At 35.5% G+C, this 23,552-nt stretch overlaps 1 protein-coding gene across 6 annotated transcripts in view; it reads right to left on the reverse strand.

Annotated features, from left to right (window-relative positions):
- Dmxl2 (Dmx like 2) overlaps positions 1-23,552 on the reverse strand; it is a 172,126-nt gene that overhangs the window by 95,979 nt on the left and 52,595 nt on the right. For 5 of the 6 annotated variants that reach the window (XM_058584798.1, XM_058584800.1, XM_046460940.2 and 2 more), the window contains exons 7-13: positions 12,232-12,410; positions 9,769-9,952; positions 6,499-6,673; positions 3,929-4,168; positions 3,075-3,346; positions 1,758-2,451; positions 1,263-1,384 (exon numbers count right to left, since the gene is read on the reverse strand). In XM_058584798.1, the coding sequence (XP_058440781.1) occupies positions 1,263-1,384; positions 1,758-2,451; positions 3,075-3,346; positions 3,929-4,168; positions 6,499-6,673; positions 9,769-9,952; positions 12,232-12,410 (1,866 nt within the window). Of the gene's footprint in view, positions 1-1,262; positions 1,385-1,757; positions 2,452-3,074; positions 3,347-3,928; positions 4,169-6,498; positions 6,674-9,768; positions 9,953-12,231; positions 12,411-14,927; positions 15,063-23,552 lie in introns of those variants that run through there. The other variant, XM_058584801.1, reaches the window with a different exon arrangement.

Consider the following 23,552-nt stretch of genomic DNA (forward strand, 5'->3'; position numbering starts at 1 on the left):
TGTTTGTGACTCACTTTCTTTACCAGGAGACCAACTGTTTCTGTCGCCACTGGTATCAATGAAGTTCTCTCCTCCGCCGCTTTCTGATGACATCAGATCTCTGCCATGTTAGTATCCCATGTGAATGGCAGCATTTCATTCCCTTTGCCGGGTGACCAAAGCAACGGGTGAGTCCTGACCGGCCCTCACAAGCCCCATCTCAATCCTGTTGCCACTGCCTATGAAGGCTCGGTTGGTATTTACCTCCACAGTATTCAGCAGGACCCGGACCGAGAAGCAGTTTCCGCGGGTTCTTTAGCCCTGGGCCAGAGCAGTTCCGGGAGCCGGAATTCGGCCACTCCAGGCTCAGTGTATGTTCTGATAGGAGCAGGCTCCAAGAAGCAGTTTCCGCAGGTTCTTTGGTACTGAGCCTGAGTAATTTATCTGCGAGACGCAGGCGAATGGCAGCCTGAATTACCTGTTCTATGGCTGAATGAGCTGCGATCAGTCGAAAACAGGGATGGTGACGTCAGCTCTCCAAGATGGTGGCTTCCTCTGTGGTCTGACCGGTGTGGAGAACCGAATTGGACCGCTTCCTTCCCCCGTCTCACACCCAGAATTCAGCCCTGAGCATGGTGATTGCACAGCTGGCAGAAGCCCGCAGAGCTGTATCTTTGCGTTGCTATCTCGTCGTTTCCCAGCGCGCGCCACAAACGCTAGCCGCGGGGTGATTTGCTGAATAAGCATCGTGACCCTCCGTGCGGACAAATCTCTCGCGTTTGAGCCCCCGTAGCTGATCCTCGTGCGATGGAAATCCTTCCTCTAGGTTTTGGAGCACCCCGATTTTGCTGGAAATTCCTAACAAGATAGCTTTTAGCCGTTCTAACTCGTCATTCTCCCGCACAGTGACGCGGTACATGGGGCTAATGCACTCCCTTTGCCGCCATCTTCCCTCTTTCTATTTATTTATTCTTGATTGATGCTTTACAGATACACATAAAGGTGGAACTTCCTGTGGTATATTTATACATGCATATAGTGTGACTTTATTAAATTCTTTATATATGGTAAATGTATTGATGTGTGATATATAGACTGGAATTTTAATTCATGTACCTTGAAAACACAAATTAAGACAAAAAACTTTGCCATATGTATGTCATATAGAGTCAAGACATAATGTTTATTCATAAACACCAACTAACAAATAAAGGTCCTAGACAAAATAAAAAGAAAGTTCCTTATCAGTTTAGCTGTATTAATAATGATTAGCAAATACTTACTGAAGACTCTGGGTCTGATAGTTCATCCAATAATTTTCTTGCATCTACCACAGCTTGATATAATCTCAGATTTTTGCCATCAGAAGCAACAAAGCAAGCACTTGCAGAATTGCAGTATGTGCCTGAGAAAGAAAAAATATGAATTAAAATGTTTATTGGCTGAATTTTTAGTTTTTATTATTGACTAAAAATTAGTCAATAAAAAAGTATGAGAAACAAATATTCACACTTTTCTCTTTAGGCATAACTATGGTCCAGAATCATAATTAAACAGACACAACTAATGAATATAAAATTATTAATCAAAAATTCACAAGAAAATTATGAGAAGGAAAATATCACAAAGAAGCTTAAAGGTTCTAAAAATAAGTCTGGTGCCTACATCCCGATACTTATTAAAAGTGTCTTAGTAATGACAAAAGGTAAATCATTTTGAGTATAACAAATAACAGTTTTAAAGCTTCTATTAATTTCACAATTAAAATGAACACTTACCAAGGCAATAACTGGGAATAAGAGTTGGAAGCCAAGCCACATTAGAGAAGGCTGAGGTATGTAAAGAGTTAATTCGAGCCAATTCTGACACTCCTCCAGTGTATGACAAAGGCCCTATTGGGTCAACACGCCAAAGAATAAGTTCACTGTAGATGGCATTTGGGTCATGAAATGTACGGGTTGCTGCATTTCTGAGAGGTTGTTTTGACAAAGCTTTTATATTTTTTACAGGATCCATTATTCTGTTTAATTTACTGTCAGAATCCCACTGACAATCTGATTCAGGAGTCAACAAAGCATTATGATGAGAGGATGTCAGTAACAGTGGTAAAACTGAATGACATGCCAAGTCATTGAGGTGAAATCGATGACCACAATACCTAAATTTGTGGGATACAGTTAGAACAGTGGTAAAAGCAGATTTATCAGCAAATGTGACTGCCCACTGATTTAAAGATCCATCTATGTGTTTAGAGACCATCATTACTGTGGGAGCTAAAATGTTCACATTTGTAGTGTGTGATTTGTGTGGCTGTGATCCATGAGGACTGTCTACAGACACCAGCTCCTGGTGTAATGGAGTATGATGAGACTCTTTCATAGCATTTATACAGGCATACATCATGATATTTTTACTAAGAGAGCTTGCATCACCAGAGGGAAATGCAACAGGAATCCGAGAAGAAAAAGAAACCTGAAAAACACAATTATACAATTCAGTGTAACGAATCTGCCTTTTCTCAAAAAAGTCCTCCAAAAATATTCTATTTTCAAAATACCAAATCCCAGCTTCCTAGCAAAAACATATCATTTTCAACCTCATTACAGTCTAACCCCCATCTTTGATTTATGCATAATCATATCAGTATTCATGTCCTAAGGAAAGAGAGAAGAAAAAAGTTTCTAATGCCTTGCCTGTATATCAAAATGACCAATGATCATGATCTACATGGCACTAAAGTTGAGAAACATAATACATTAAAGCTTTTAATTTAGCTAATGAATCTGAGAGTACAGGGGGGAGGGGAGTCATCCTGAGTCTTATTTTCAAAATAGTTTCTTAATTTTACTCAAAATACCACAAATACTAAAAAAAGTCAAAATATATATATTCAAATGTTTAGTACTGGGGGGAAAAAAATCCAAAATTCATTTTCTTTAACTAACTAGGTTTGCAAAATGCATGGCCATTGGTCCTCTTCAAAAGCAAAAATACTCTTTTTTAAATTGTTTATCAAAAACAAAATCTGCTAGGTCTACATGGCATCTATTTCTTCTTTTAAGAAATATAACAACTGCTTCATCAGAAAAATATACCTGGACTTGTCTAAATATTCCAGGATTATATTCATCCAAATACTTTACATGCCACACTAGAAAGGTACCATCTACAGGATGTATTGTAAAAAGCATGTCAGGATTCTTATTCCATTCTGTTAGTAGCATTTCAATCTTCCGATCAAGCAGGATTGTAGGCAGTGGCATTGAGATGCTAAGTTGTGAATAGATTCTAGGACTTCCCTCTCTTTCTCCATCTTCATGTTCTGATGATCCTGTACCAGTCTCAGATTCTCTATCCAGGGATAATTCTGAATCAGAAAATACATTTATTGGAATACATATTAAATAATGCTATTAAAATTCACTTATTCATTAAGACTATAAACAAATAGCACCCTACCTTTGGAAACCACAAAAAATCCCCTTTTTGACTTATGGTCAGGAAAACTATTCTCTGGTCTGAATTGAAAACTACTATATTTACTACTTCACTCATATTACCATTATTATTAAGATTAGCAAAACCTATTCCCCCCAAAAGGATATAGTTTCTAAAGTAATATATTACTCAAAGCAATTTGTTACAACAAAACATATACTTTCAGCTGGGGGTGTAGGAGCACTTGCCTAGCATGAACCATTCCCTGGATTTGATCCCCAGAACCACACATACATACCAAAGAGAGAGAGAGAGAGAGAGAGAGAGAGAGAGAGAGAGAGAGAGAGAGAGAGAGAAATAATATTAACACAGTGTGCCTGGTCCATGGCAGATGATCAATACTTATGGACTAAATGGGAAAGTAAAAAGAAGAAAATATTTCAAACTAAAAGCTGTACAAAAGAAAGTTGTTAACTTCAGAGATAGAAAAATCTGAACACAGGATACTAACCATGGTCTAGTTTCATATGTAAACCTCTTTCTCTTTCCTCCTGTGAACGTTCTTCATCTTCTCTATCTGTTTCATCACCTTCATGATCTAACTGTTTTTCTGAAAGTTTTCGTAATTGATGCATAAATATTTCAGTTGATGATGTAAAATTAAATTCCTTGTTGTTTAACCAGTGAACTACAAATCCCCCATTTCCATCATCAATGTTAAATGCAGTGCCGATCAGGACATTTGGAATATCTACGAACAAAAAAGATAAGATTTTAATATGACTTTTTAATTTCTTTAAAAATATGATTAGTACTTATAATAACTAATTAAAAACTTACACAGAAAAGATGCTAAACAATAAGTCAACATGATTCTAGCAATATTTGAAAAAACCTTAATTGAATTTAAAGATAAATGTAAATATTAAGAACTAATGATAGAGAGGTGGGGAGGGGGGATGGTGGAGGATGGGAAAGGCAGCGGAGCACAACAGACACTAGTATGGCAATATGTAAATCAATGGATGTGTAACTGATGTGATTCTGCAATCTGTGTATGGGGTGAAGGTGGGAGTTCATAACCCACTTGAATCAAAGTGTGGAATATGATATGTCAAGAAATTTGTAATGTTTTGAACAACCAACAATAAAAAATTAAAAAAAAAAAAAAAGAAGAACTAATGATATAGACTCACATGAAATTAAAGTACTAATTTAAAACCCAAATACACCAATCCATATATTGAGTCCTGGTTTGGAGATAGGGAAATGGAAAGATAAAGCAAAAAAAAAAAAAAGCTATAAATGAGATAACTGGAGAAGTTTAAATATGAATTGAATATTAGATATTACAGAAATATTTGTAATTTTCTTGGGTATAATAATGATATTATGATCATGTAAGAGATGCTCCTCAGTCTTATGAGATACCTGCTAAAAGTTATGTAGTAAGGGTGATGTGCCATGACAAGGGCAGATTAAGAAAAAATTCACTCACACATATGCACACATGAACACACATGCACACATGTATATGGAGAGAATAAAACAACTGTGTGAAATGTTAACAACTGTTGAATCTAAGTGGAACATGTAAAAGTATTCACTGTACTATTCATTCAACTTTTCTGAATGTTTAAAACTTTCCTGAAAAGTTGGGAGGAAATAATGCCACAAAAGAATACAAAAAGCAGACAAATTTCTAAGTATAGCAGAATTTCTCCATTTGGGTAACTGAAATCCACGATATAGATAAGTTCATGAGAAACAAAATAAATCAAAAAATTAATCTCTTTAATTTGAATCCATATTATGAATTATTCATTCAACAGAAAGAAAAAATTGTCCTTTGCAAAAGGGAGTGAAAGTCTATTAAGATAGAAGACTCTGGTTGAATTTGGTAACAAATATCAATCTTAAAGCTCTAAGTTATTCTTTCTTTTTTTTTTTAATTTTAATGTTTATTTTTTTACTTTTCGGCGGACACAACATCTTTATTTGTATGTGGTGCTGAGGATCGAACCCTGGCCGCATGCATGCCAGGCCAGCACGCTACCGCTTGAGCCACATCCCCTGCCCCCTTTCTTTCTTAATCAGGAGGAAAATCCTGATTTTATGATTAAAATGAAGTAATTCATATAAAATAAGATTTATAAGTTAATAATCCTATTGAACACTACATTACCTATGTACATACTATTGCTAAAAATGTTGAACCTAAATTTTATAACGGACAAGTATTCAGACTGCAAAACATTCTCAGACTGCAACACATTCTAAAAGACAATTGAGAGACAATTTTTTGAGACCAGAGACTTTTTTTTTTTTGACAACTGAGAGAAGGACTATTCTAGATTAGAGGAATTTAAAGAGAAATAACAATCAAATGTATTTTTTTTTAAAATCTAGGTTTAAATATAAACTATATATTTTATAATATTATTTTATCCATATTCCATGAATACAGTAATAGTATTGTGATTATGAAGACAAATCCCCTTCTTATTTGACAATTATGAGCCAGGCATGGTGATGCATGCCAATAATCCCAGAGATTTGGGAGGCTGAAACAGCAGGTTCAAAAGTTTGAGGCCAGCCTCAGCAACTTATTGAGACCCCCAGAAACTTAGTAAGACCCTATCTCAAAATACAAAATAAAAAAAGGTTTGGGAATGTAGTTCAGCAGTAAAGCACCCAAGTTCAAGCCCCAGCACCAAAATAAATAAATAAAGAAAACAGAAAGAAGGAAAAGAAAAAAACAGAATTAAATTCTAAAATATTTAGGTAATATTGCAAAGTATTTAGGGAGTGAAGACCAACATCAATCATTTTACTTCCAAATGGCCAGTCAAAACATATTGGAAGAGGGAACAAAAACATACACACACACACACACACACACACACACACACACACACACACACATACACACACATTCTTATTCCAATTAATAAGTATTTTTACAGGGAACATGGTATAATAACATAAAATTAAAAATAGGTTATAAAAATTAGTCACACTTTTCAATTTTTTACCTTACCTCAACACATTTAGAAGCAATAAAACCATACTACCCTTTACCTGTCGCAGGGTTGATGCTTGCTGCGATATGAAAATGACACAGTGCATTGGCATGGTGGGAAATGTGTCTCTGAACTTCATGTGTTGCCATCTGGTCAGGCGTTAAATCAGTGTGAGTTACAAGAACAGAAGATCTCCTTTGTCCTTTTCTTAAATTTTTCAAATGGTGAATGGTCTAAAATAAAAAGATAGTTGCTGAACCCAACTCTGGAAGGTCTAATAAATGCTAACCAAAGAAGTTTTTTTTTCCTTCTTCTTTTTTTCTCTTCTTTTTTGTGGTGCTGGGGATCAAACTGTGTCTCTCACGATGCCAGCTAGCACTCTATCACTAGGTTATACTCCCACACCCCCAAATAACTGTTGGTTATTAAAAATTTTAAGACTTTCCTCCCTGTAGAACCTGACAATTTTAAGAAAAACTTTTTCATTTATTTTTTCTCGTTTTGTTTTGTGGTGGTGGTGGTAGTGGTACCAAGGACTGAACCATGGGAAGCACTCTACCACTAAGCCAAAACCCAGCCCCATCTTTCATAATTATGGTAGAACAATTTTGAATATATTCTTTACAGTTTTTATAAATTTATAAATTTCTCAGAAATACTTATTCAAGGTACAAATACTTCTGGTTAAGATTAGGAGGTTCAAAGACTGCTTTCAGTAGGTCTCTACCTACTGAAATGGTATTTCCTAATCAGAACAGTAAAAATAAAACTACTGAATCTTCCTACCAGGAAGAATATTGCCTACCAAAATTCTTCCTTAGAACTAAACAGTGAGCTAAACAACCAAATTAAATTCTCTCTAATACAAAGAAGAAAACTAGGTACTAAAATAACAAGAGAAACCTACTTAGATAAGAATAGACAGGAAAGTCCTCATTATTCAAGTGTTGACCTATGTGATTTAAATTGAAATAGATCTGTATGACTGGAATTCTTCACTAGCTTACCTGCTCATGTGGACTATTTTGGACATGATCTTTTCTTCACATCATAACCCCATTTTACAGTACTTCTTTAATCTGTTAACCTAACCCAGCCCCAATATCATGCTTTCTAATTATTTTCCTTTGTTTCCCACATTCAATTAAATAAACTAACATGCTATCAATTATTTCTCTATTAAAGTAATATATCTGATCTTCCTTTTCAATTTCTCTAACCCTTATCCCTTTTCATATAGAAAACACTATCAGTTCTATGGTATGTCCTCTGCCTCTAGTCTACTATGGATTTCTTATTTCCATTGGTCCAAACTGCTTATCAAATTATTCTCAGTAGATCACTGACATTTATCATAATTTTAAATTATATTGGCAAAAGTGACCAAATACCAATGGTACTTTCTCCTAGTAACAAAAAGTATAATTTAAGAATATATATACATGGGGTTGGAGTTGTGGCTTAGTGGCAAGGCACTTGCCTAGCATGTGTGAGGCCCTGGGTTCGAATCTCAGCACCCCATATAAATAAATCAAATAAAGGACCATCGACAACTAAAAATATTTTAAAAAGAAATTTAAAAAGAATATATATACAGTTATATAGACCTAACAGGAATTTTAAAGAAAAGGCTATCAGAAAGCAAAATAGCTTAGAGTCAATCAGGCTTTTTTAAAAATATATATTTTTAATTATTAATAACATCATTAAGTAACATTATTAATATAATTATTAATGACATTATTAAAACATAGAAATGTTTGTCAAATCTGTAGTTACATGTTTACCAATCTTTTTTGTTTTATTTTATGTCACAGTTAGTAATTCATTTTAACACTTGAAGAGCAACATATTAGGCAGCATAGATGATACAAAGATGTCTAAAAACCTTTAGTCTCCAAAGGCTTTATGTAATTTGAAGATAAAATGTTACATGAGTGGCTGGGCATGATGGCACATGACTGTAATCCCAGCAACTAGGGAGACTGAGACAAGAGGATTTCAAGTTCAAGGTCAGTCTCAGCAACTTTGCCAGGACCTAAGCAACTCAATAAGACCCTGTTTCAAAATAATTTTTTTTTTTTTTTAATTTTAAAAGTGCTGGAGATGTGGCTCAGTAGTAAAGTACCTCTGGGCTCAATCCCCAGTACCAAAAAAAAAAAAAAAAAGTTACATGAGTTTATGTATGTAAATGATTATAAATAAATATAAAGATTAAGTTAATATTTTAGGACTCTGTCTTATACTAAATTTCAATATCAAAACAAAAGATAACTGGAACTGTTCTGACTTCCACTTTTAATTTCATTTATGCTTTGAATATTGTAAAAAGCATATAAATAATGGCCAATAACAAATAGTATCATAGCTTCCCTACTTTATATAAAATTTTAAAGGACCATATCCTTAAACTATTCAACTCATAAAATATTTCTGCTTAGCAAAACCCCTTTGATTATGCAACTATTAAACAATTACTGTAAATATATAATGTACAAGTATAATTAGTAATGTAGAGAGATGCTGATAATATATTAAGTATAAAAATAAGCTATAAAACATTTCTATATTATATGATCAATCTTTTGAAGAAAAATATATTTAACATGCATGACTGAATTGGTTTGATTATACATTCCTTTTCTTAGTCTAATTTGTGAATAAGAATTCCTATGTAATAAAAATAGTCACAAAAAAAAGAGGAACTTATGTTTAAGAAATTTTTGATAATTTTCAATAAGATATATATATATCTCATTTTGTTCATTAATCCCTACTAGACACAACAGTTGATGGTATATATCATAAATAATCTAATCTTTTATAAAGAACCTTTTTTTCATACTGTATTTACAAAATGAAAACAATGATTTCATTTTCAAAATATTCAACCTTAGTATAAAGCAATGATATGATTTACTTGTTTTGTTAAAAAAACAAAATTTTTATTCTTAAGGAACAAATGGTCATTTTTAATGAGACAAATAAAAATAAAGTTTAAACCTCATGAAACAAAAACCAGACACTTTTAATTACAATTAATTTCAAGAACCTTTACATGTTTAGCTACTTTCATAGACTTTGATATTTGATATGCAAAATAAAAAAATTAAAATTATATGACTTACCTAGACTACATGTATGAGATCATTATTATTTCTATCTGGCTTTACAGTGGCATAAAAATATATATACTCACAAGCATAAAATAAATGAGAATTTATTGCTATAAATTTCATCATTACAAGTACCATCTGCATCTTAGCTTATGAATTTGGGACAGAAAAATATCTTTGAAATTCATTTACCACTTTAAATAATACAATACCTCAAGAGCATGTTGTATTCTGTCTTTTTGTCTTCCAGAATGAGAAAGAGTGCTGGCAATGCTGGAAGTAGTAGTCTCACAAATCTGCTCACCCAAAAGACAGTCTTCTGGTAATAAAGTTTCTGCCCAGAGCCGGCACACGCCATCATGGCATGAAGTTAACAGCACATTACAGACAGAACCCCTAACATCAAAGAGAAGTAAACAAAGGTTTCCATGAATAACAATTCCACTAATCAATTAAAAGCTATTAATATTTGGTTCTTCATGTATGAAGATGACATTAATATAAAACACTGTATGGGAAAAAGCAATCAAAGAGCTTAAAATCCTATATCACTGTACAATCATAAAAACTGGGAAGTGCTCTTGATAAAAGCAACAGAAATTAAGGTCTGATTACATATGTGCAGCTTGAAAACCAGACTCTGAAGCCCCAGTAAACACACACACACACACACTCTCACACACACACACTCTTTCTCTTTCTCTCTCTCTCAAGGAATATTATTTTTGAAACAGAACATCAAAAGAACCCCTTGTAAGTTACAGAATGATTATAATAAAAGACCATTAAATGTAATTAAGTAATCTGCCTTATGGCAGAAGTTTTATTTTGCATCATACTTCTTATAATTCAAGCAACTATAAATAGGCAAGCAAATAAGCATCTTCATAATAAAACTGTAAATTATTATTACAAACTATAAACCAATGTCTATTAAATTCAGTAAAAACATCATAGCACCAAGCAGTTGAAGTAACTGCTTACTGTGAGAGAAAAAATTATTTTCCTTTCAAAAAATGTTTATACAGAATCTAGTTCAGTCAAAAAAGTATATTACAAGTGTCTTCAAGATATGTGAATAATTTAAATAGAAAAATCTTTAAATTTGAAGTCCAAAAATGTATACACTTCCCTTGTTTTCTTTTCCGAAGCATCTCTATAATGTATGCTATTCTCATTCAGCAAGTGAAAAAACCCTACTTCATGGAGGAAACAAATGTCTATGTAAGATTCTGAATGTCAAACAGCTTTCTTAGATCTGTATATACAATACAAGAATCATCTGTATAACTTGTTTTGTAACTAATTTTATAAGTACCTTTAAGAGATGTCAAAACAATAAGAGAAAATTTACACAGTTGGCCCTTCATGTCCATGAATCTGTATCTATGGATTTTCAACAGCAGATTGGAAATATTTGTGGAAGAAAAAACTGCATCTGTACTGAGTATGTACAGACATTTTTCCTGTCCTTAGTCCTTAAATTATAGAGTATAACAAACTATTTACATAGCATTTGCATTGTACTAGGTATTATAAGTAATCTAGAGATGGTTTAAAGTATATAGGAAGATTATGTAGGTTAGATGAAAAATTTATACCATTTTATATAAAGTACTTGAGCATCTACAGATTTTAGTATCTGTGAGAGGTCCCAGAAACAACGTCCCATGGATATTGAGCACTGATGTAATAGAAAATACTTTGAATCCTGGCGTGGTGTTATAAACCTATAATCCCAGCACTTGGGAGTCTGAGTCAGGAGAATCACTGGAGCCCAGAAGTTCAAGACCAGCTTGGGTAACACAGCAAGACATCATCTCAAAAAAAAAAAAAAAAAAAAAAAAGGCAGCATCTTCTGATTGACATTAGGAGAAAAAAACAGATATTTACAGTGGAATATCAACAACAATAAAAAAATTCTTTGAAAAGGCTGAGCATGGTGGCACATGCCTGTAATTCCAACAACTCAGGAGGCTGAGGCAGTAGGATTGCAAGTTTAAGGCCAGCCTCAGCAACTCATAGAGGCCTTAAGTAACTTAGTGAGACTATGTCTCAAAAATAAAAATAAAAATAAAAAGGGCTGAGGATGTGGTTCAGTGGTAAAGTACTCCTGGGTTCAATTCCTAGTAAAGCCCCCTATAAGAAAAATTCTCTGAGAAAGTTCTGTTGATAGCCCTAAGATAAAATAAAATTTAAAATTAAAAAAATACATTTTATTCACTGCATACGTTATCACCACATGTATTATTGACAGCTTATTACTATGCTTTATTTGCCCTCATTGTGTGTTTTCCTACTACTTTCATATAAATCTTAGAATCTTCGAGTATGACAGTTACTACTCACAATACCAGCTAACATTTCCCAGGCACATACTAGGTACTTCACACACACAAACACATTTCGTCTCACAATAAGTCTCTGAGGTGGTATCTCAGAGATAAATTTAGTTTTTAGATAAACTAAATTTATCCTACAGAAAGAAAAACTGAAGCATAAAGAGCTCAAAAGCATAAAGTCACAAGCTCATAAAGATAGTGATAATAGCAGGCCCTGAACTGAGACGGCTTGACTCCAGTGTCTATTCTGTTGAGCAACCATGTCAGCACAGTAAAAGGATTTTATTTTCATTATGTTTATAAACATATAAAAATATGTTAAATTTATCTAACCTGGGCATATACTTGCTAGTTTTACGCCATGAAAAACCTGTCACTGCCCGGGGATGTGCCAAATAAACAAAGGAAAATTGAGTAGAAGTCTGTTTCCTTTTCACTTCATGGTGATCCTGAGGAATAATTGAAGACTTCCAACCAGTCATAGGATACCATACTTTCAAAAGACAGTCATCCTGCAAAATATCAGACATCAATATAAAATTAATTTGCACATACACAAATCAAAATTTAAGAAGCATAAACTTTAAAAACTTAAGACATCTCTAAAAACTAAAGATAGACCTAAAAACTAATGTGTAAACCTATGTATTATATAAAAACAAACCTAAAATGATCTAAAGAACACAATTCTTGAAAAACAAAGGAACAATGTGTTCATTAGCAATCTTCTCTGCATAATGGAGTTGTTTTAAAATATTTATTCTTAAGCTTTAGGTGGATACAATATCTTTATTTTACATTTATGTGGTGCTGAGGATTGAATCCGGTGCCTTGTGCATGCTAGACGAGCATTCTACCACTGAGCCACAACCCCAACCCTTAATGGAGTTTTTGAAATAGAGACTGATACCAATTTTTCATATTTCAAGATCCATGGGTCACTGAAAAGATTTTGATGGTATCTTCTTAGATAAGTTCAAAATGGCTAAGAAATATGCCATGTTATCTTATCAGTCACTATTATCATCCTTTCCTTTTTGAATTCTCAAAAGGTGAAACTGTTTTGTTGGTTTTTCTTTCTATGTGGGATAACTGATTCTGAGCATAAGAGAGCAAGTTGGCTCCAGACTTCTCCAAATCCAAATCTTTCATGTTCAAAGACAGGAAACCAAAGACACCTTAGAGGCAGGTGAAGGGTGAAATTATTAAATACGAATTACTTTCTGCTCTAAATTAGGAATCAGAAAGCTTTTTCTCTAAAGGGCCAGACAGACAATAAATAAGTTAGGTTTTGTGGGTCACTACATGTGCAAAACAGATTATTCTTTGTTTTATTCTTACAACTCTTTAAAATGTAAAAAATATTCTTATTGCATAGGCCAATAGTTTTCTGATCCCTACTCTAAATGATGAGAAATTATTCAGGAAGCTGTCAAGAATCATTTCTATACCTATTTAAAATATTTACAGGTATAGGTATTAATTTTATCATTTTACTTAGTTCTGACTATTTTGTTATAGACCTAAGTAATTGTATCTTCTTTAATAGAAACTACCTGCTTTACAATACTGTATCCTGGACAGTGAAAAGTACATTAAAGAAAATAATAAATATCATCATTTATACAAAAATATCAACCTCTTAAGAAACACTGGAATTAAATATTTCTGAAAAGCATATATAGATTCAAATATTTTCATCTGGGTTAGGCAAATGTATGTTTTTTCCTCCCCTGGTAGTCTCAATTTATACTGCATTAAAGAAATGTTGGGGGAAGATGGCCGCTGCGTACGGGGGTTGCTGAAGTGCTGAGCGTGGTGCTCAAAGCAGCGGCTTTAATAGAGATTTCGCACAGTCTGTTAAAGCTCCTTTCACCGTTAATCTGTAGTGGACCACTTTGCCAAGGAGCAGGAAGAACAAAGAAATCGAAAAAGAGACGCTTGGATGCTCAGAGCCGCGGGCGCTTTGCTCCCATCTGCTTCCTCTTTCGCTTCGCTCCGGGCGGAGAAGCTGAATGTGTAATCAGCAGTGGATTGTAAGTACCCGAGGCAAAGAAAGCTCAGTGTGCCCCGCCATTTTTTTTTTCTTTTTTTTTTTGAATATTTTTTATACAGGGAGAGTTTGTGGATTGGGATTGCTGGCGGGGCTGTGGTTTCTGTGCTGAAAATCCACTCCGCGGGAGCCGCCATTTGCTTTCTGCTTGCTGTCTTGATGGCTCTGTATACACTGTCCGGCAGCCGCACCTAGAGGTTGGATCTGGGCTGCGTGCCGAGCCCTGTCCTCCGAAGGCTGGACTGCAGCCTCGAGCGTCTCTGTGGCCTGTTCGCCGCTGCACCTTCGGGCAGAGCCTGCTCTGGGGTCGTTCTGCATCCCCCTGCCAGGGGACCCGTGCTCCGGAGGAGGGGGACGGAGAGCCGCGGCGGCAGCCGCTTGGGCCCCTGGGGCCTGGCACCGGGCTGAAGAGCTGCGGAGGCCAGGGCGGCTCTGCTACGGTCGCAGACAAGCGCGGACGCTCGCCAGGGCGGCTCTGCTACGGTCGCAGACAAGCGCGGACGCTCGTCAGCGCGGCCCAGAGTTTCATTTCTAGAAATCTGGACTGGAAACAGAAGCAGCAGTTTGTATAATCCCAAGAACTTGCTTATACCAGGAAGCTGTAAGGGCAACATGAATATTACTGAGGAGATGTAACATGGTGGCAGGCGCAGAGAGATCAAGTCTCTGACATCTTCAACTGCGCGGGCATAGGGAGCCGTAAACTGTCTAAATGCTGTTTGCTCAGGATCACTAGGCAATGCTGAGCTGACGTGGATCTGGGGTGTACAGGCTGGGCCCCTCAGAACACACACACAGAGCCCGAATCGGAGGCAATTAAGCTCCGGTTCGCCTGCTTCGTGTGACTCAGCACTAACGATCCCGCTGAAATAATTGGCCGGCCCTTAGGAACTTACAGAGGTAAAAGCCAACCGAGCCTTCATAGGCAGTGGCCACAGGACTGAAACGGGGATTGGGAGAGACAGTCAGGACCCACCTGTTGCATTGGTCATCCGGCAAAGGGAACAAACGGTCACCATTTGCATGGGATATCACCATGGCAGAGAAATGGCGTCACGGGCGGAGGAGATAACTGCATTGAAACCAGCGTGACAGGTGTGTAATCCCCTAGCCATCTCTCTCCACACAGCGGGGAAACCTTAAGGGCCACTCCCAGCTCTCCTGTGAACGCAATAACCAGACCGAGGGAATCAGGAGTGGCGCGGGACTCGCGGCGCGGAACTCCCGGCTACCGCTCCCACCAGTGCTGACAACTGAGGTCTCTTGCACCAGCTACCAGGGGCATGGCTACAGGAGGGCAAGCAAATTCGCTGGGGGATCTCAGCCCCAAGCTCTACAAACTTAGGGTCTGAGGGAGGCAAACAGGGAGAGTGAACCCAGGTGTTCATGAAAACAGGGCTCCCAGGAGCAGCAGACCTGGCGTGTAGCCAGTATTGTGGTGAGCGCCACAGGTGAGCACGGCCTGGCTTGAGGAAACACAAGACAAGGCCCTAGACACTCAGGATTGGAGACCCGCCCAGTCTAGGAGAAAGAGCTGCTGCACAGTGAATGGTTCCCACCTATTGAGAGGAGAAGCTTGGCCCAGTGGGCACAGCTCCACCTACTGGAAGAGAAGTTAATAGAACTCTAGGACTGCATTTATTATTATTATTATTATCATTTTTTTTTCTTCTCTTTTTCTTTTTTTTTTCTTTTTTTTTCTTCTTTTTCTTTCATTTTCAATTTTTATTTGTTGTTGTTCTTTAATTTTTTTTCAATGTTTCTATTTTTTTTAATTTTTTTTTATTTTATTATTATTATTTTTTTTAATTTTAATTTTCATTTTTTATTATCACTATTATTTTTGTTAAAATTTTTTTTTTGTCTTTTCTTTCTTTCTTTATTATCTAATCTTTGTTATTCTTGTTTCTTTTGTCTTTTCATTTCTTTTCAATTTTCTTATTCCCCCTTCCTTGAATTCTACCTGCCTACTCTCATTCTCTTTAGTGACTTCTTCCCTTCCCTTCTAATATCTTTCCTCTCAAGCATCAAATAAATCTATAAGAGTAAACAGTAACTCAGCAGTCAAACAGAACAAGAAGTAACATGAGCAGCATAAAAAAGCAAGGAAGAAAAGGAGTACAAACAATGAAGGACAGCCTCAATATTCAGGAGGACCTAGAGTCAGCAGAAAAATGGTCATATAAAGAACTCAAGGAATACCTTAGACAGATGGAATGGAACCTTAAAGAAGATACGAGACAGAAAATCCAAACAGTGAAAGAACACTTTGAAAACGAATTACATAGACAGATAAAAGAAGAAGTTAAGCATCTTTATCAGGAGATTGAGATTATAAAAAAAAAACCAAACAATAATTCTAGAAATGAAGGAAACGATAAACCAAATTAAAAACTCAATTGAGAGTATCACTAACAGAGTGGAGCAAGTAGAAGCCAGAACATCAGATAATGAAGACAAAATATATCATCTTGAAAAGAGCCTAGCCAACTCAGAAAGGCTGGTTAAAAACCACGAGAAAAACATCCAAGAGATATGGGATAACATAAAAAAACCAAACCTACGAGTCATCGGGATAGAAGAAGGTACAGAGATTCAAACCAAGGGAATGAGTAACCTGCTGAAAGAAATAATTACAGAAAACTTTCCAGAAATAAAAAAGGAAACGGATATACAAATTGTAGATGCATACAGGACACTGAGCACACAAAATCACAGTAGACCAATGCCAAGACACATTGTTATGAAGATATCCAATATACAGAACAAAGAGAAAATACTAAAAGCTACAAGAGAAAGGAGGCAGATTACATTCAGGGGTAAACCAATAAGGTTAACAACGGATTTTTCATCACAGACGCTGAAAGCGAGAAGATCCTGGAACAACGTATTTCAAACACTGAAAGACAAAGGATGCCAACCAAGAATTCTGTATCCAGCAAAATCAAGCTTCAGGTACGACAACGAAATAAAAATCTTTCATGATAAACAAAAGCTAAAAGAATTTGCAGCCAGAAAACCAGCATTGCAAAGCATCTTGAGCAAAACACTACACGAGGAAGAAATGAAAAACAATAACCAAAACCATCAGTGGGAAGTGCCTCTATAAAGACAGAGGGCGGGGGGAAAGCTAACCATGGAGAAACAAACCAAATTAAAAAAAAAAAGAAGAAGAAGATAAATAATCAAACATGGCTGGAAGTACAAACCATATATCAATAGTAACTCTAAACATTAATGGCTTAAACTCTCCAATAAAGCGACATAGGCTGGTAACATGGATTAAAAAAACAAATCCAACAATATGCTGCCTCCAGGAGACACATCTGATTGGAAAAGACATACACAGGCTGAAGGTGAAAGGTTGGGAAAAAATATACCACGCACACGGTCCTCGTAAGCAAGCAGGGGTGGCCATCCTCATATCGAATAAAATTGACTTCAAGACTAAATTAATCAAAAGGGATAAGGAAGGACATTATATACTGTTAAAAGGAACCATTCACCAACAAGACATAACAATTATCGATATTTATGCACCAAATAATGGTGCTGCGACGTTCATAAAACAAATTCTCCTCAAGTTCAAGAATCAAATAGACCACAACACAATAATTATGGGTGACTTCAACACACCTCTCTCACAATTGGACAGATCCTCCAAACAAAAGCTGAATAAAGAAACTATAGAACTCAATATCACAATCAACAACCTAGACTTAACTGACATATATAGAATATATCAACCATCATCAAGTGGATATACTTTTTTCTCAGCAGCACATGGATCCTCCTCAAAAATAGACCATATATTATGCCATAGGGCAACCCTCAGTAAATATACAGGGGTGGAGATAATACCATGCATTTTATCTGATCATAATGGAATGAAACTGGAAATCAATGATAAAAGACGGAAGGAAAAATCCTACATCACATGGAAAATGAACAATATGTTACTGAATGATCAATGGGTTACAGAAGACATAAAGGAAGAAATCAAAAAATTCTTAGAGATAAATGAAAATACAGACACAACATATCGGAATCTATGGGACACAATGAAAGCAGTTTTAAGAGGGAAATTCATCGCTTGGAGGTCATTCCTCAAAAAAAGGAAAAACCAACAAATAAATGAGCTCACACTTCATCTCAAAGCCCTAGAAAAGGAAGAGCAAAACAACAGCAAATGTAGCAGAAGGCAAGAAATAATTAAAATCAGAGCGGAAATCAATGAAATTGAAACAAAAGAAACTATTGAAAAAATTAACAAAACTAAAAGTTGGTTCTTTGAAAAAATAAATAAGATCGACAGACCCTTAGCCATGCTAACGAAGAGAAGAAGAGAGAGAACTCAAATCACTAACATACGGGATGAAAAAGGCAATATCACAACAGACACTACAGAAATACAGAAGACAATTAGAAATTATTTTGAAAACCTATATTCCAATAAAATAGAAGATAGTGAAGACATTGATAAATTCCTTAAGTCATATGATTTGCCCAGACTGAGTCAGGAGGATACTCACAACTTAAACAGACCAATAACAATAGATGAAATAGAAGAAGCAATCAAAAGACTTCCAACCAAGAAAAGCCCAGGACCGGATGGGTATACAGCGGAGTTTTACAAAACCTTTAAGGAAGAATTAATACCAATACTTTTCAAGTTATTTCAGGAAATAGAAAAAGAAGGAGCTCTGCCAAATTCATTCTATGAGGCCAACATCACCCTGATTCCGAAACCAGACAAAGACACCTCAAAGAAAGAAAACTACAGACCAATATCTCTGATGAACATAGATGCAAAAATCCTCAATAAAATTCTGGCGAACCGGATACAAAGGCACATCAAAAAAATTGTGCACCATGATCAAGTTGGATTCATCCCTGGGATGCAAGGATGGTTCAATATACGGAAATCAATAAATGTTATTCACCACATCAATAGACTTAAAAATAAGAACCATATGATCATCTCAATAGACGCAGAAAAAGCATTCGACAAAGTACAGCATCCCTTTATGTTCAAAACATTAGAAAAACTAGGGATAACAGGAACTTACCTCGACATTGTAAAAGCTATCTACGCTAAGCCTCAGGCTAGCATCATTCTCAATGGAGAAAAATTGAAGGCATTCCCCCTAAAATCTGGAACAAGACAGGGATGCCCTCTATCACCACTTCTATTCAATATAGTTCTCGAAACACTGGCCAGAGCAATTAGACAGACGAAAGAAATTAAAGGCATAAAAATAGGAAAGGAAGAACTTAAATTATCACTATTTGCAGATGACATGATTCTATACCTAGAAGACCCAAAAGGGTCTACAAAAAAACTACTAGAACTAATAAATGAATTCAGCAAAGTGGCAGGATATAAAATCAACACGCATAAATCAAAGGCATTTCTGTATATCAGCGACAAAACTTCTGAAACGGAAATGAGGAAAAACACTCCATTCACAATATCCTCAAAAAAAATAAAATACTTGGGAATCAACCTAACAAAAGAGGTGAAAGATTTATATAATGAAAACTACAAAACCCTAAAAAGAGAAGTAGAAGAAGATCTTAGAAGATGGAAAAATATACCCTGTTCATGGATAGGCAGAACTAACATCATCAAAATGGCGATATTACCAAAAGTTCTCTATAGGTTTAATGCAATGCCAATCAAAATCCCAACGGCATTTCTTGTAGAAATGGATAAAGCAATCATGAAATTCATATGGAAAAATAAAAGACCCAGAATAGCAAAAGCAATTCTAAGCAGGAAGTGTGAATCAGGCGGTATAGCGATACCAGACTTAAAACTATATTACAGAGCAATAGTAACAAAAACAGCATGGTACTGGTACCAAAACAGGAGGGTGGACCAATGGTACAGAATAGAGGACACAGAGACTAATCCACAAAACTACAACTATCTTATATTTGATAAAGGAGCTAAAAGCATGCAATGGAGGGAGGATAGCATCTTCAACAAATGGTGCTGGGAAAACTGGAAATCCATATGCAACAAAATGAAACTGAATCCCCTCCTCTCGCCATGCACAAAAGTTAACTCAAAGTGGATCAAGGAGCTAGATATCAAATCAGAGACTCTGCGTCTGATAGAAGAAAAAGTTGGCTCCGATCTACATATTGTAGGGTCGGGCTCCAAATTCCTTAATAGGGCACCCATAGCACAAAAGTTGATAACAAAAATCAACAAATGGGACTTACTTAAACTGAAAAGTTTTCTCTCAGCAAGAGAAACAATAAAAGAGGTAAATAGGGAGCCTACATCATGGGAACAAATTTTTACTCCTCACACTTCAGATAGAGCCCTAATATCCAGAGTATACAAAGAACTCAAAAAATTAAACAATAAGAAAACAAATAACCCAATCAACAAATGGGCCAAAGACCTGAACAGACACTTCTCAGAGGAGGACATACAATCAATCAACAAGTACATGAAAAAATGCTCACCATCTCTAGCTGTCAGAGAAATGCAAATCAAAACCACCCTAAGATACCATCTCACTCCAGTAAGATTGGCAGCCATTAGGAAGTCAAACAACAACAAGTGCTGGAGAGGATGTGGGGAAAAGGGTACTCTTGTACATTGCTGGTGGGACTGCAAACTGGTGCGGCCAATCTGGAAAACAGTATGGAGACTCCTGGGAAAGCTGGGAATGGAACCACCATTTGACCCAGCTATTGCCCTTCTTGGACTTTTCCCTGAAGACCTTAAAAGAGCGTACTACAGGGATACTGCTACATCGATGTTCACAGCAGCACAATTCACAATTGCTAGACTGTGGAACCAACCCAGATGCCCTTCAATAGATGAATGGATAAAAAAAAATGTGGCATTTATACACCATGGAGTATTACGCAGCACTAAAAAATGACAAAATCATAGAATTTGCAGGGAAATGGATGGCACTAGAGCAGATTATGCTTAGTGAAGCTAGCCAATCCCTAAAAAACAAATACCAAATGTCTTCTTTGATATAATGAGAGCAACTAAGAACAGAGCAGGGAGGAAGAGCAGGAAGAAAAGATTAACATTAAACAGATACATGAGGTGGGATGGAAAGGGAGAGAAAAGGGAAATTGCATGGTAATGGAGGGAGACCCTCATTGTTATACAAAATTACATATAAGAGGTTGTGAGGGGAATGGAAAAATAAACAAGGAGAGATATGAATTACAGTGGATGGGGTAGAGAGAGAAGATGGGAGGGGAGGGAGGGGGGATGGTAGAGGATAGGAAAGGTTGCAGAATACAACAGTTACTAATAGGGCATTATGTAAAAATGTGGATGTGTAACCGATGTGATTCTGCAATCTGTATTTGGGGTAAAATTGGGAGTTCATAACCAACTTGAATCTAATGTATGAAATATGATATGTCAAGAGCTTTATAATGTTTTGAACAACCAATAAAAAAAAAAAAAAGAAATGTTATGTTTCTATTAATGTCTCACTTGTTTGGATATTTTAATCATACAATAAAGCTTTTTCAGTACCTACTTTGAAACAATCACCTAACATTGTACCAGGTGTTTTCCTCTATGTTATCTTCCTCATCTTAGCATCATTTTCTAGTAACCAATTTACAGACTATGTACCTCAAAAACCCTAGTTGTACCTGAGACCGCCCCAGAAGTGACAAAGGAAAAGAACTCCACAAGCAGGTGGTACTCTAGTACCTTCTCCCATTTCCTCAAATGAAGCAGCCCCACTTTCATGTTACTGCCTGAAACTCTAAAACCACAACAGAATTAAATGAGTATTCCATAACAGAAAGAGATCTTTAAAAATTCCCAGATATTTAAAAACTAAATACTTCTTCTAATTCATAAGGAATATTTTTAATATGTTGAAATATTAGAACTAAATGAAATAAGTTCAACTAAATGAAAATGAAGCACAACATAACAATACATGGGAGTTGCAGATACGTAACAGTGGTTAAAGGAAATACACAGCTTTTAATGATTATATGAATAAAGAAATGTCTCTAATGGTTGAAGCATCCAGTGAAAGAAATTAAGTTTTAAGAACATGACCTAATTTGAGACTGTATTACTTGCAAAGGCATTAAAAAGTTTGTAAAGATATATATTAAATAGAAAATAATAATCCTTTTTTTAATTGGGGGTTACATACTATGGCAGGAAAACTTCATTTTCCACATTTTTATATTAAATCCATCCTATGCTAAAAATACGAAAGATTTCCATTTTGAAATGGGAAAAGAGGTTGGTATGTCAATTCTTAAATAAATGAAACACTGAATCTGGGAACAGCAGTCTCATAAGAAAAGCTTCTGGAAAACCTGTGGCCCTATCCTCTTTCCTGCCAAATCACCCCCCTCAAATCTCACTCTAGGTCTTGGAAAGCTCAGGTTTTCACTCAAAGACGTAATCTTCTAATAAAGAAATCAGAACATTTTAAATTACCTGAAAATGTTTACAAATTAACCAAATTGTTACATATAAAATGTTCAGAGAACTTTATGAACATAAACAAACAGAATTTCAAGAACACTTCCTAGCAAATATACTAAAGAAACCAATTCTTGAACTAAAGATTTAGTCAATCTGTATACTGGGTAAAAATGGGAGTTCATAACCCACTTGAATCAAATGTATGAAATATGATATGTCAAGAGCTTTGTAATGTTTTGAACAACCAATAAAAAAAATTTAAAAAAATTAAATAAATAAATAAATAATTTTTAAAAATAAATGACAAAAAAAAAGATTTAGTCAGATACGAGTTGTGGAAACAGTTCTTTAATAAGTAAGATTTTATTTTAAGCTCAGAAAAAAAATTCCAAATACTCTTAACCCCAAGAAAAATATAACTCCCCACATTTATTTTTTTTAATTGGACCATATCAACAAAAGTATTCAATGAACTATAGTACCAAAAATTCTGAAAGTAATTGGATTTGGGTCCCATAACTCCTAAATTGAAATCCTATCATGTCTAGCAGAGGTGGTAGAAAATGCCTTCTAGTGAGAGATCCACATGGTTACCATCTGTTTTATGAAGTTAGACAAACTTAGCTTTATTAACAGAAGCAAAACAGATGGGGGGTAGAAAAAACTGCCCAACATTCTGAAGTTAATTTCTGTTCTTTTTATCAAGAGAATCTTAATTAGATGTGCTATCTTTTCAAAATCATGAGGAAATAAACTTTTTAAACCCAAGACACATTTGTTTAACCCTCAGAGGATTCTTACCAATGAAGGATTCTTATCTTTCCATAAGAATTATGAAATACTTAGCTCTTAAGAGAACTGAACATAAGATGCCTAGAGCAAGATGACTTAAACAATAAAAAAAAAAATGCTCCATGATCTACTTCTAAGTCTATGTGCAATAAAAATTCAAAGAAGATACTGGAGTACACAAACTGGAGGGGAACCACATTAAGAAGCTTAAAGCCTAATTGCTCCATTTAAGAGGAATGTGCTTTCAGTATTATTATTTATCTCTGCTGGAAGTACAAAGGCATCCTTTAGATTCATTAGGGATGAGAGTTCAAACAGATGTTCAGACAATGAATAATGATTATCTTACACATGTCTTGA

The sequence above is a fragment of the Marmota monax genome, unplaced genomic scaffold (assembly GCF_021218885.2).
Source record: "Marmota monax isolate L192 unplaced genomic scaffold, Marmota_monax_Labrador192_F-V1.1 WCK01_AAM20220418_F8-fsc00001, whole genome shotgun sequence".
NCBI classification, from domain to species: Eukaryota; Metazoa; Chordata; class Mammalia; order Rodentia; family Sciuridae; genus Marmota; species Marmota monax.